This window comes from Erigeron canadensis, chromosome 7, assembly GCF_010389155.1.
Source record: "Erigeron canadensis isolate Cc75 chromosome 7, C_canadensis_v1, whole genome shotgun sequence".
In the NCBI taxonomy this organism is placed as follows: domain Eukaryota; kingdom Viridiplantae; phylum Streptophyta; class Magnoliopsida; order Asterales; family Asteraceae; genus Erigeron; species Erigeron canadensis.
The window spans coordinates 4,779,265-4,792,502 of record NC_057767.1 but is presented as its reverse complement, the minus strand read 5'-3'; the positions used below and the strand labels follow the sequence as shown (position 1 = coordinate 4,792,502).

At 32.9% G+C, this 13,238-nt stretch overlaps 2 protein-coding genes across 2 annotated transcripts; one reads left to right on the top strand and one right to left on the bottom strand.

Annotated features, from left to right (window-relative positions):
* Positions 1-240: 240 nt before the first annotated feature.
* Positions 241-1,867, top strand: LOC122608801 (vignain-like). Its single transcript, XM_043781882.1, has 4 exons — positions 241-726; positions 944-1,176; positions 1,305-1,439; positions 1,535-1,867. Exons 1-4 carry the CDS (start codon positions 285-287, stop codon positions 1,865-1,867), a joined length of 1,143 nt encoding a protein of 380 aa, XP_043637817.1. The 5' UTR covers positions 241-284.
* Positions 1,868-10,349: 8,482 nt separating this feature from the next.
* Positions 10,350-12,677, bottom strand: LOC122606881 (BTB/POZ and TAZ domain-containing protein 1-like). Its single transcript, XM_043779763.1, has 5 exons — positions 12,456-12,677; positions 12,166-12,299; positions 11,475-11,778; positions 11,013-11,332; positions 10,350-10,847 (listed from the first exon to the last, which is right to left on the bottom strand). The coding sequence occupies exons 1-5, from the start codon at positions 12,585-12,587 to the stop codon at positions 10,652-10,654; spliced, it is 1,086 nt and encodes a 361-aa protein (XP_043635698.1). The 5' UTR covers positions 12,588-12,677; the 3' UTR covers positions 10,350-10,651.
* Between the last annotated feature and the right edge of the window lie 561 nt (positions 12,678-13,238).

Sequence of the window (13,238 nt, the reverse complement as noted above, 5' to 3'; positions counted from 1 at the left end):
AAAAGAATTATTAGAAAATAATTATCTAACCCAAAAAATTCTCACTACCATATATCATCATGGCCACATTGACATTCATATTACCATAACCATCGAACACCAATTAAGTCAGATCCAAAAAACAAGCAGCAAGAATTGTACTTTCTGTTTTTAGACCCCAAAAGACACTATTTACAATAGTATTCTCACATTGTCAATATCTTTTCACCTCATTCTGCAAGAGTTAATTATGTTATACCCATAGTTATATACAATACAATATCAATAGCTACATATTTCAAGAAATGGAAATAAACAAGTTTTTATTACTTTCACTTTTGTTGGCTTTGATTTTAGGCGTTGCAGAGAGCTTCGATTACCATGAGAAAGAGCTTGAATCAGAGGAGGGATTGAAAGGGATGTATGATAGGTGGAGGAGCCACCATAAAGTGCAGCAAAAAAGCCAAGAGCGGTTCAACGTGTTCAAGTACAACGTGCAACACGTTCACAAGACAAACAAGATGAACATGCCTTATAAGTTGGAGTTGAACAAGTTTGCTGACTTGACTGCACATGAGATGAAGATCAAATATGCTGACTCAAAGATTGGCCATTTTATGGCACTCCAAGGGCCGATGAAAAACAATCTTACTAGTTTCAAATATAAAGATGCTACAAATCTCCCACCAAAGATCGACTGGAGAGAACGCAACGTAGTCACTCCGGTTAAGTCTCAAGGCCAATGTGGTAACACGTTTTTTCCTTTTACTAGACAAATAAATGTGTGCCATTTTGACCGTGTGCGGATAGGGAACAATTTTGACTCATTGAAATATAGTTGGGTCAAAATGGGTTATGTTTTAGCTAGCTAGATAGATCAAGTTGGTTAATAAGGTTAATATAGTTATTTTGTCTCATATTTCAATTATTATATCTTGAACTAATTGTTTCCTTTCTATTATAGGAAGTTGTTGGGCGTTTTCAGCAGTATCAGCAGTGGAAAGCATAAACGCAATCAAAACGGGCCAACTAATTGAGTTGTCAGAACAACAACTTGTGGACTGTGATTCTGCCTCGGCTGGATGTGATGGAGGGCTCATGGAACCTGCCTTTAAATTCATAGTGGAGCATGGAGGTCTAGCTACCGAAGAGAGCTATCCATATACAGAAAAACATAACCCGTGCGACAAATCAAAGGTCCTGATTAGTCTAAATTATTTAATTTGTCTATTTTGACACGGCGGTTTATCAAAAGGAAAGGCCTAGCTAGCTAGCACATGTTTGTTAATTAATATTGTTATCATTGAATACGTATGTCCGTACAGTTTGGCCATCACTCGGTAACACTTAGTGGACAAGAGTATACAGATGGAACCGAAGAACAATTGATGAAAGCCGTTGCACACCAGCCTGTATCTATTGCCATGGAAACGACTGAAAACTTCTTTATGTATAAAGAGGTACTAATTAATCACATACAGTACAACACAAAACCCCTAAATTTCAATATTCAAAAACCGTTCATTTCATGATTGTACGTATTTGTTACCTACAGGGGATTTACACGGGCCCATGTGGAATCAACAATAATCACGCCATGACAATTGTAGGATATGACGAGTGTCCAGAAGGGAAGTACTGGATCGTAAAGAACTCATGGGGAGAAGGATGGGGAGAGAAAGGATACGTCAGATTCCAACGTGGCATTGCGCAACCAGAGGGACTTTGTGGGATCAATAGGGGTGCTGCTATTCCTCACAAGGATGGTGACACACCGAATGCTGATATATGCCCGCAAGCTCAAACACCTGAACATAAACCCGTGCAAGCTAATAATCCATCTGAAGGCCTGCCCAAAATAGATATTCGGCGTTCCAAGGAATTTTGAATTCATTCAAGTGTCAAGAAAAAGTCAAGCCAGCCTTAACTTTATCATTCATCTTCATGTTGATATTATGTGTTTAGTCACATGTAATATCTGTATAGCCTAATTAAGGGCTAATTAGTGTATCAAGAATAAAGTTACACAACCGAATGGGAAGTTAGTTATGAATATGGGCATAACTGATAATGAACAGTCACAATGGTTTGTATGTGAACCTATATTTATAAATACAAGTGTCACGTAAAAAAGATTTGTTATCTCATTAATACGAATAGAATATTATTTCAGTAAAGTTTTGGTATTGTTGTGAGAGTCAAACAATCATGGGCAACAATTGGTATCAGAACTTTTTGATTTCAAAACTTTGGCCTGAAGAAAACGGTGGTGTTGCAACCGAAACCGGTGGAAAAGGAGGAACACGTCGATTGAAAGTATTGTTAACACCATCGACAACCGGTGGAAGAAATATTTTGGGTTTCTTTTAAATATTTGGGGAAGAAAGACTTTTGCGGGTGGTGGCGTCAGAAGCTTTTCCGGAGAACCCAACCCAAACCAGCCCAATAAAAAGAAAATAACATTATTATCCAAATTTTTATAAAAATATATCAATTTACAAAGCTAAAAGATCATAAGTTATTTTATTTTATTTTTATTTTCTACCTCGTTTTTCATACAAACACAATTACCCCAAACCACCACCAAATAACATACATTTTTTTATAAACATCGATGCCAGGTATTTATAGACAAAATCGGCAAGTAGGCTTTTGAGAAATTTTTTTTTGCGAGAACTTTTCAAATCAAGCCCAACCGATGATTATTTTTTACATGAAAATTGTTTTTTGATTGTTTTTTGAATAACTTATGTGTAATTTTGAAATTTATAATTGTGTGGAGGCATGGATTATCATTCGTTATACAATTATGTGGAGATTTGGATTCTTGATCACATGTGCACGAATATTGCTATGATTACATGTGATCGACTTGCATACATGTGATATTCGTGTACATGTGATCAAGAATCCAAATCTCCACATAATTGTATAGCAGATGATAATCCATGCCTCCACATAATTATAAACTTCAAAATTACACATAAGTTATTCAGAAAACAGTCAAAAAACAATTTTCATGTAAAGAACAATCATCGGTTGGCCTTGATTTGAAAAGTTATCAAAGGTTCTCACAAAAAAAAGGTTTTCAAAATAAATTTACCATATATATATATATATATATATGGGTCTTAATTTTGTAGGAACTTTAAGAACCATTTTAAACCATTAGATTTAATTGATCAAAGGTTTAAAATCATTAATGGCAATCTTGTAATTAATCAGAAAAAACTAAACCGCTGGAATGGTTTGCAACGTGTGTGAGGGTATGAATGACAATTGACAAGTAATTTCTAAATCAATTAAAATACAATATCAGTTAGTATCTACTGATTAATTATGTGATTCCTTAAAATTAGCTACTATTGTTTTCAAAATCAATCCAGCCGCCCTAAAACTCGTGAACACCATATTATTGTCATAGGTGCACATCGGAAATTAGTAATATTGGGCACATGTGAACACTGGGATTTAGTACTTCGTTCATATGTTACATCGTTGTTCATATGTGATTATATTGTTCGAATGCTATTACCTTGTTCATATACGATTACGGTGTTGTAAATGTTGTTCAAATCTGATCAAGAAGTATGAGGGGAGTCCTTTGTTCGTATGTGAATACTCTGGGTAACCTCGTTCGCCTAAGATCGAATCATCTGTGATTGAGACTACAAACATATGTGATTACCTTATTGGAAAGTAAAAGTGGTTTGTTCATACGTGGGTAGCTTTGATCATATGTGATCAAATTTTGTGGGGAGTCCTTTGTTAGTATGTGAATACTTTGTTCATATGTGATTACCTTGTTGGAAAGTGAATGTGGTTTGTTCATACGTCGGTAGTTGTGATCATATGTGATCAAATTGTTCATATATCAGTGGCATTTGATTTTTGTGCATAAGTGTACGATATATCTCAACCAAAAAGTTGGCATGTAGCATATAACTATCATCATGTTGTTCGTTTCCCCATCACTGCCATTTACCATGATTACATCACAATCTGTATCATTTATTTGACTTTCTCCATTACTGTCGTTCATAATGTTTTGAGAATGGAATATAACTTTTTGTGTTTTTAGTTGTGAGCATATCAGAATGGATATATAGAAAGAACGTGCCTGAGGAAAGTGAGGGAAATTTGGTGCATAATGTAACTGATGATGGAGAAAATCATTGAGCTACTTCTGTTTTTAACGATTTATATATATAATAACGCTTATTATATATGTACAAAATTACCTTTTTACAAACTCAGTTAAAAAAAAGGTTCTTAAAGTTCTTATAAAAATAGAGGTTCTCATTTTAAGGACTTTCATATATATATATATATATATGAGGATGAAAATATAAGACTGTCGGGTATCTGGTGTGGAACACTCACATATTTTTTTTTAATCCACAAAAATCATGGGGGCCATGCATTTATTCATTAAACAAGAAATAATAAAATATTAGTATGTGAGAAGTTTCATACTTAAGATTAGATGTGAGACAACCTTATATTCCTTTTTCCCATATATATATATATATATATATGTGTGTGTGTGTGTTTTTGTTTGAGTGTGTGTGTGGGGTCAAAGTTTTTCATATGTATTTTGGTGCATCTATTATTACACTATTTGCATATGTATATGTTATGTGTGATAAGTAGGGACATAGGGTTGATGTGAATTGAATTGACTAAACTTAGAGATATATGTTCTGTTGAAGATGAAATTAAAAGTTTCGTAAGAATATGATTGATAAATAATGTACCTAATGGTGTGATTAGAATTGGAGATATGTAAGGGGTGGGGGAGGATCTCCCCACCTTTTTTACTCCTCCCCGTCTTTTCTCCACTTGCACAAAATATCTTACCACCCCCTCTCACCTCTCCTCACTCAAATTAAAAAAAAAAAGGTGGTGAGCTACCTGGGCACCGATCTTCCCATCTCGCTCCCCGCCTATTACGTACAGGTGGATCGGAATGGTGTTACGCCCAGTGACTAACCGGTACTGGTTTGGTCACCACCATACTCGCTAAAGTAACAAATAAAATACAAACAAACTTTTACAAATTCATGATCTACAAATGAAAATGCAAAAAAGAAATAAAAGAAAAAAAATACATTTTGATATTACTGGTCAAATTCACGTGTCATGTTAATTTGTAACATTTATAATCCTTTATAAATGAAAACTCAAAGCATAAAGGCCCAAGTTAATTAATAACTGAAGTCCATTACCATGTGTGAATCGGTCTAGTTAAGCTACCAAAAGCATAGAAGTAGACTAAATATTAAATGACCATATCACATATAGAAGTAGACTAGTTAACTCGTCTACAGCATTCAACAAAAGGATTAACAACTACTCGTTTTGAGTTTTCAAGTGAATGCTTTTTGTTTTCACATAACAACGTTTGTTTTGACTTAATCATCGTACTCTTTTGGTCATATTTATATGTATAGTGAATAATAAGATAATTTCAATAGTATTTAAATAACTTTTTGGTCATGTTTGTTACAAGTATAATATAATTTCACACATACCAAATGTTCTATAAACACCAAAAATTCGCAACTACCAAATCCTTACCGACCCCTTCACGTTTATAATGTACTTACAACTCCTACGATATATATACTTGAAAACTTGATCTTCATGCATTGATTTAACAAAAACATAATAGTTGTGCATATATTCGATATGATTAAATTAAATGCAAAGAAATGCAACCATTTAATTTATAATAAGAGATTTTTTTTTTTGTTCTTGAAAAGCTCAAAACTTTGTTTTATTGGGGGCTATATAATTATATCTTGATGATAAAAATAATAACCATAATGTTATTTTTGATTATTATAATGTTTAAAAGGAAATAAAAATCATTAAGGGTGCGTTTGGTTGTGGAAAATAATCCTTGTTTTCCATTTTGTTTTCCAAAAAAAACATGGAAAACAAAAAACGTGTTCTAATCATAGTTACTAAGAATATTTTCCAAAAAAATAAAAAACAATGTTTTTCACTTTTCAATAAAATATTTGAAAACATCTTTTCCTTGTTTTTTATTTTCCATTTCCCTCTCCCCTACCTCTTACATCTCTAACTTGTTTTCTTTCTAATTAGAACATGTTTTCAAAATTTTTATTTATTTTTTAGAAAACAAAAACCCTTCTCATTTTCTAAAAAATAAAAAACCATAAAACATTTTCTACAACCAAACGACCATAAGCTTTTAGAATTACACGAAAAATTGGTAAAGAATATGGTAGGCTTGGTAGCCAACAGCCCAACACTCAACAGAAGCCAATGGGGCCTTCGAGCCTGTGAGCAAGACCCAACTTAAAAACTGTATTTAAAAGCCGAGCCCAAAATGATCTTAACTAAATTATTTTTTTAGGACGGTAACTTTGGAATAGCAACACCCAATCACCAACTAAGGGGTTAAGGTCGTGATAGTCGGTTGTTTTAATCGTGTACCCGTCACTTCAAGCGTTTGTGGATTATAAAGAACAGCCGCTCCTAGGGGTTAATAGGGATCGAATATGTGGAACCGGGTGACTCAATCAATAAATTGGTATCATTGTTGGTCGTAACTACTCGTAATAAAAAGCCAGAAACTGTTCTGGAACAACTTGTCCCACACTAATATTGATCTGTTTGCTAATCATTTTTTCCATTTGAATTGGCCGTGTTCTTCTCAAATGGTTTGTTTGAAATAAATTTCATAAGTAACTCTCCCTGATATATATAGAGGTGTTTGAAGCTATAGAAAAGTTACTTTAATCAATGATAAGTTGGTGTAGTGGTTTAGAGTTCTCCTGACCTATAGGTTTCAGGTTCAAATCTTCATTCCACCAATTTTGAGATATAGATAGTCCTTCTATGAGGGCTTGACTTGAGTATACCCAGGTTCAAGTCTGAGATCGCAGGGTTACCCCTATTAATCGTCGTGCATTCAGGCAGATTCATAGGGGGTTTTCCCCATTGGGTATTTGAAATAGTAATTTCTACTTTGAGGGAGCTCTCTAGAGCAAACCCGGTTAAAACAACGTACCTCTCGCTGTCGAATCGCGACATGAAGTTTCAAGCGAAATTCACCATTCAAACAAAAAAAAAAGTTACTTTATATAACAACATTTATGTTAACTATTCAATCAAGTTTGATAATTATTGTCCTAAATAATCGCAAAGTCATAATCCATGTAAACATAACTACTCCTATAGACTATAGTCCTATATATCACTTATAGAATAATTGGACATGTTAACCCCTCTCGAATGTTGGGGAAAAAAGAATTTGAACAAACTATAACAGATAGAATAAAATCTTTTTAAGGCACGTGATCACTTTTAAATTGAGTCAATTTGACTGTTCACTCAAACTACTCGGTAGGATACAATCAGAGAATGAGATTTTTATGTGTTTGGTGTTTGAGAGCATACTAAATTGGAATGAACAAATAAAGAGCGAAAATAAGGGGATGTCGCTCTTTGGAAGCTAAGGTGACAATAAATTCAGATAGACGTGCACTTCACACCTTCAAACGAGTTAATACAATTACACTAAAATATCCAACATCAAACCATTGGTCAAAAGTATCAATATTAACACATTTTCAAGCAAAAATTTCTCCGATTCTTCACGTAAGAGACTCGATCCAAGTGGATATAATAAAAGTATATACCCAATGGATAGAATAAACAACAAAACTAATTATATAAAATATTGGCACAAGTCATCATCCATCTTAAACTATTGATACCATTAAGATTTATCGAATCCAATTAACCTTGGTTCATTATTATAATAGCACAGAAAAGTGTGAAAAAAGAAACATCAGAAAGCCAAGTCATTTGGTTATTTTATTGATACGTTATCTACTTTCTTGCACATCATATCCGATCTATGTCACATACTTTCTTTTATTTTTTTTAATAACTAATTAGTAATTAGCATTCGAGACACCACAACAATATCCTACTGAATAGTATGTGAAGCTTGAATCACACATGGCCGATTGAAACTCAAGACTCCCAAATAATGAGAAACCATTTCTAATATGGTTTAGTGGTAAGATGAACCTATATGTCTAAGTAGAAATCGAGCTAGAAATATCTAGGGATAATCATGTTATAAAGGTTTTAAAAGAACTGATCAGGACTACGCGCGTATATATTACTCGTAAAATCAGAGGCTCCAATTTTTTTGTGATAACTTGAACAAGTATATTTCCTTTATCAAAGGCTCCAACTTTTTCAGTTTTTTATAATCAACTAGAAATCCACTTTGTGGGTACATTTGAGCAATTTTCGGTCATCAGGCATTGTATTTCATTTTATAATCATCATTTGGCTTTAAATCATCATTACTTAATATTCTATGCGTGATGAATTTGATAGGTTGTTATTAATTGTTGGTAAAGTCTAATTTTTCTTTTAACGCCAACAAATACAAAAATTCAACTTTTTTTTTTTTTCCGGATAACCTAAAATCAAAAGGCCATCAGTTTGCCCAACCTAATCGTATGAAAACCTAAAATCCAGATTCAGTTATATCAATTCTATGAAAAACTTCACAAAAACTCAGATGTGGCTCGAAACTCTACCTCATGGTCATGGACTCATGGACTCATGGCTGACACATTAAACATGCATCATTGGCTAGCTGTTGGTCAAGTCTAGTGACTTTGAAAATCCAAAAGCTTCCGAACACAAAAAATTATCAACTAAAATGATATACAGTAGAGTGACAAATAAAAATTCACATGATACTTTCCTTACAATATGAAAGCCAGAAAAAGCTCAAACTTTTTCCCAATTACAATGCCTGACTATCTTTTTAATCCACCCCATACCATACCACAAGCCCACAACATCATTCTCTTCACCATTATCACCAACCAACCTAACAAACAAACACAAACTCTCAAACCCCACATGCTACATTTACAAACAACACTATTTAACACTTTCCTAGTTAACTAAACCAATAATCTAAGAAAAAGTAAGAAAATACATAAAGAACAAAAGAATCTACTACTAATGGGGATAAAAAAAAAGGCATCTTTTACAAGCTACACTAACTTGAAAATTCATGACTTCTCTAAATGATGATCTTGGTTTTTTTTTAACAGTAGTTAGTAATTAGCAGTTAGCATTCGAGACACCACAGTGACATCCAATTGGACAATATGCGATGCATGAACCACGCATGCGATAAAACCCAGGACTCTCGAACACCCCCCCCCCCCCCCCACAAATAATAATCCACTCCTATAAATGTAGGAAGTGAGATTCGAACCTTGGTGGCTTTCCCTAAAATCAAATGATGATCTTGGTTGTTGATTGAGTTCTAATGGCTTCTCTCTAATGGTAATGAAGAAATGGCTTAGGCTGCTACCATTTTTCTTGCTAGCAATTCCCATCTTGCTTTTTCCTTTTTGTTCTTAAATTGTTGGCCTTTGTCTTGAATTGCCTATCAACACACTTTACAATCAAAATCAGTAAAAATGACTATCTAGATTAAAAGAAAATGTAGTTATATATGTTAGTCCAATTGGTATTGTGTCTTGAAACTAGTAATAACAAGACACAATTCAGGATGCTCAAAAGGCTCATTTTAAACAAGATAGGCTCAATGATAATATTAAAATTTCACAAGAAAGTGTGAATAAATAAACATTAGAAAGCTAAGTCATTTTGTTATTTTATTAATACGTTATCTACTTTCTTGCACATCATATCATGTCTCACAAAACTTAAATACTATCTACGAATGGATCCACATTCCACATTATAACTAACATTTTTTACTTTTCTCACATATTGAGAAACCATTTCCAATATGATTTAGTGGTAAGATGTCTTCAATGTCTTACAAAAAATCGAGTTCGAAATATTCAAAATTAAACAACATATTAAAAAGATCTGAGAAATAAAAACAAATTAAGAGTATATACATTATAATATTATATCTAAGCCAAAAAACTTCATTTCTCCGAATAACTTGAAAAAGTAAGATTGATTTTAAGCATGATGGCGATTGCTATCAAGGTATGGATGTCGATTTCCAAATGGTTGGACACTTTGGCTCGTTTATGCTATTCTTACTTTTGGTATTCTAGGAAGAATGAGAAATCGATTATATTATAAGACGATTGGATAATAAGTTAATAACCCCTTTTTATGTAACTATGATTTTGCTACTATTAAACTCTTTCAACCCATGAGCCGTACTTTTAGTATATATACTCAAGTGATTACTACTGATAGGTTGTTACTATTTTTGTTGGTCAAGTCTAGTGACTTGGTAACGTTTGAAAACCAAAAGACACAATAAAGCTATAATCTAAAATGATACTCACAAGGTAACAAAACAAAAATTCACAAAATACTCTCTTTATAATATGAAAGCTAGAAAAAGCTTAAACTTTTTCTCAATTACAAATATGCCTGGCTATCTTTTTAACTCATCCCACACCACACACCATCATTCTCTTCAGCATTATCACCAACCCACCTAAGAAACAAACAAAAAACTAGAGACCACACTGCTACATATACAAACAACACTATTCAACACTTTCCTATTTAACAAACCCAATCATCTAACCAAAAGTATAGAAAAAAACACATAAAGAAAGAAAGAATCTACTAATTGGGATCCAAAAAAAAGTTGCCATCTTTAACAAGCTACACTAACTTGAAAATTCATGGCTTCTCTAAATAATGATCTTGGTTGTTGATCTACTTCTAATATTCTCTTGGGTAATAATGGTAATGAAGAAACAGCTTTGGCTGCTACAACTTTTCTCACTAGCAATTCCCATCTTGCTTCTTCCTTCTTGTTTTTAAATTGTTGCCCTTTTGTCTTGAATTGCCTATATATCAACAAACACAAAATAACAATCAAAATCAGAAAAAATGACTATCTAGATCAAAAAATAGTAAATCCAATTGGTATTGCGTCTAGAAACTAATAACAAATAATCTGTTCAAAACGCAATCCAGGTGCTCAAAAGGCGCATTTTAAACAAAATAGTTACCTGCAAAGGGGGACTTTACAAGCCGAACCGGATAATTCACATATCGAAGAATGGAGTTTAAAGAGCTGCCACATTCGTTTACACCGAACACAACCTCCATTAACTCTTGTCTTACAATTTGCGAAATGTCGAATAGAGTGTTGGAGGCCTTCACATGTAGAGAATTTGTTGCAAGGTGCTTTCTTCTTCATTAATTCCTTATCATATGGTCCTACACTTGTACATCCTTCCGTACATATGTGTTCTAAACAATCCATTGCTTCACTTAGCTTGAAATACAAACTTTGTTCTTGCAAATTCTTCCTCGTACTTTTTCTCCTCTGCACATTCATTTCAAATTCATTTATCAACAACTATTTTACTAGTATATACAAATTTTATTATCTTATAGCTCATAAGAAATGATAAAACCAACGTAATAATCAAATAATTACATAAACAAGAAAAATAAAGATTAAGTACCTCTTCGACATCATCGATGTACTTAAGGATTTCGAGTTCGAGAAACGGGTCATTTTCTTGAAGAAACTTCCACCCTTCAGTTGCCTCAACAGATTTAAACCTTTTCGAAATCATTATCACACATTTCAGGTAAAGATCAGGTGCATCACACATCCTAGCAAGTTGTAACACATCCACCACGTTCTCTATTGTCAACCGTCCGATCAAATCTTTAACACATCTCATTTTTAGCTTTTGTACCAAATATACATGGGCCAATGTCAACAAATGCATCCCAAACTTTTCCATATCTTTTTCATCACATCTGTTACACCAAACCAAATTTCGTCTAAATTAAGAACTTACAAGACTTAAAAATAAATTAAGTACTAGAAAAAAAGTACGGAGTATAAATTTTCCAAAATGTCCATCCATGTTTTTTCATGTTTTTTAAATCTATTTGAATAGTTATAACTTTGTTTGACATGTTAAAATCTACTTTTATCTCATGGATACGTGTCAAAAATATCTTTTTGTCACATCATCCATGTTACCGGGAAATTGGTAAATTCTAAGGTTTGACTAGTCAAATTAAGTTATAATTATCTTTACAAACACTTAAATTAATCAAGATAGACATTTCAGAATTTGTTTTTTCTTGAAACCATTTTATGACATTTTCGCAGAGTGGGACAAGTGTTCGGACACCTACCTATTGGAATATAGAAATTTAATGAAGACCTCAACAGCTTCACACGGAACTCCGAGGATCTTAATGATCCTGTCAGAGTTCTGTTGTTTCAAAGGTCTATTAATCATGTTTTCGAATACTGATGAAGCTGATTCCTGCAAAAATTAATGACATTTAAACAATAAGATTTTACTAAACAGAATTTTTATAAGATTGTAGTTAACACGTAGTAAAATATTGTACATATACATAAAATATATACTTCATATTATTTTTTTATGTCACATGAACATATATCGCAATTTAATTACCAGAATATTAGCATGGACCGGGATTTTTCGACCCCGGGAAGTTAAAATATAGACACTGGTTGTAACGGGTGATTGATCGGAATCACGGTGTGATTGGTGATGGTCCGGAGGTGTAATTGGTCTTCTACACATGTTTTTTTATAGAAAAAATATATTGAAGATAGGAAATGAAAAGTTTTACTTTTTGGGTGAGAGTGGTTGTTTTAGAGAGAATTTTTGTTCAAAATCGTTTTGTGGTTTGCAAATGAGAATGTTTCATGTATTTATAGGCGATTTTAGTCAATGTGTGGTGCACGATGTTAAATTCTTAAATTGGTTTTTTGGGACCAACCGCACTGATGTCACGTGTCCATCACGCACTATAACTGAAATGAATACGGCGAATTTTTTTTATTTTTTTCCTCACTCTCAGGTTAAGAATGGAAGCGTAAACTACTGTATTTTCTAAAATGATAAAATTAAAGAATCCATATCGATAATCGATAAATGAATATATAACATTGATCATCATATCACATCTTCAAATTCAAAACAAAAAAATAAAGAAAAAGAATATTGATTTAATGTATCAAATATATCTTATTTATTATACATGTTTATGTTTAAACATATCAGAAGAGTGTCCGCGCGTTGCAGCGGCAATGATTTATGCATAGTGAAATATCGTAAAGGCAAGATAGGCTGTTGAAAATATTTTCATAACATACGGCGAAACTAACCATTCTACATATATTTGTTAAGATTACTTAAGGATATTTTGGAGATATTGAAAAAAATACTGAA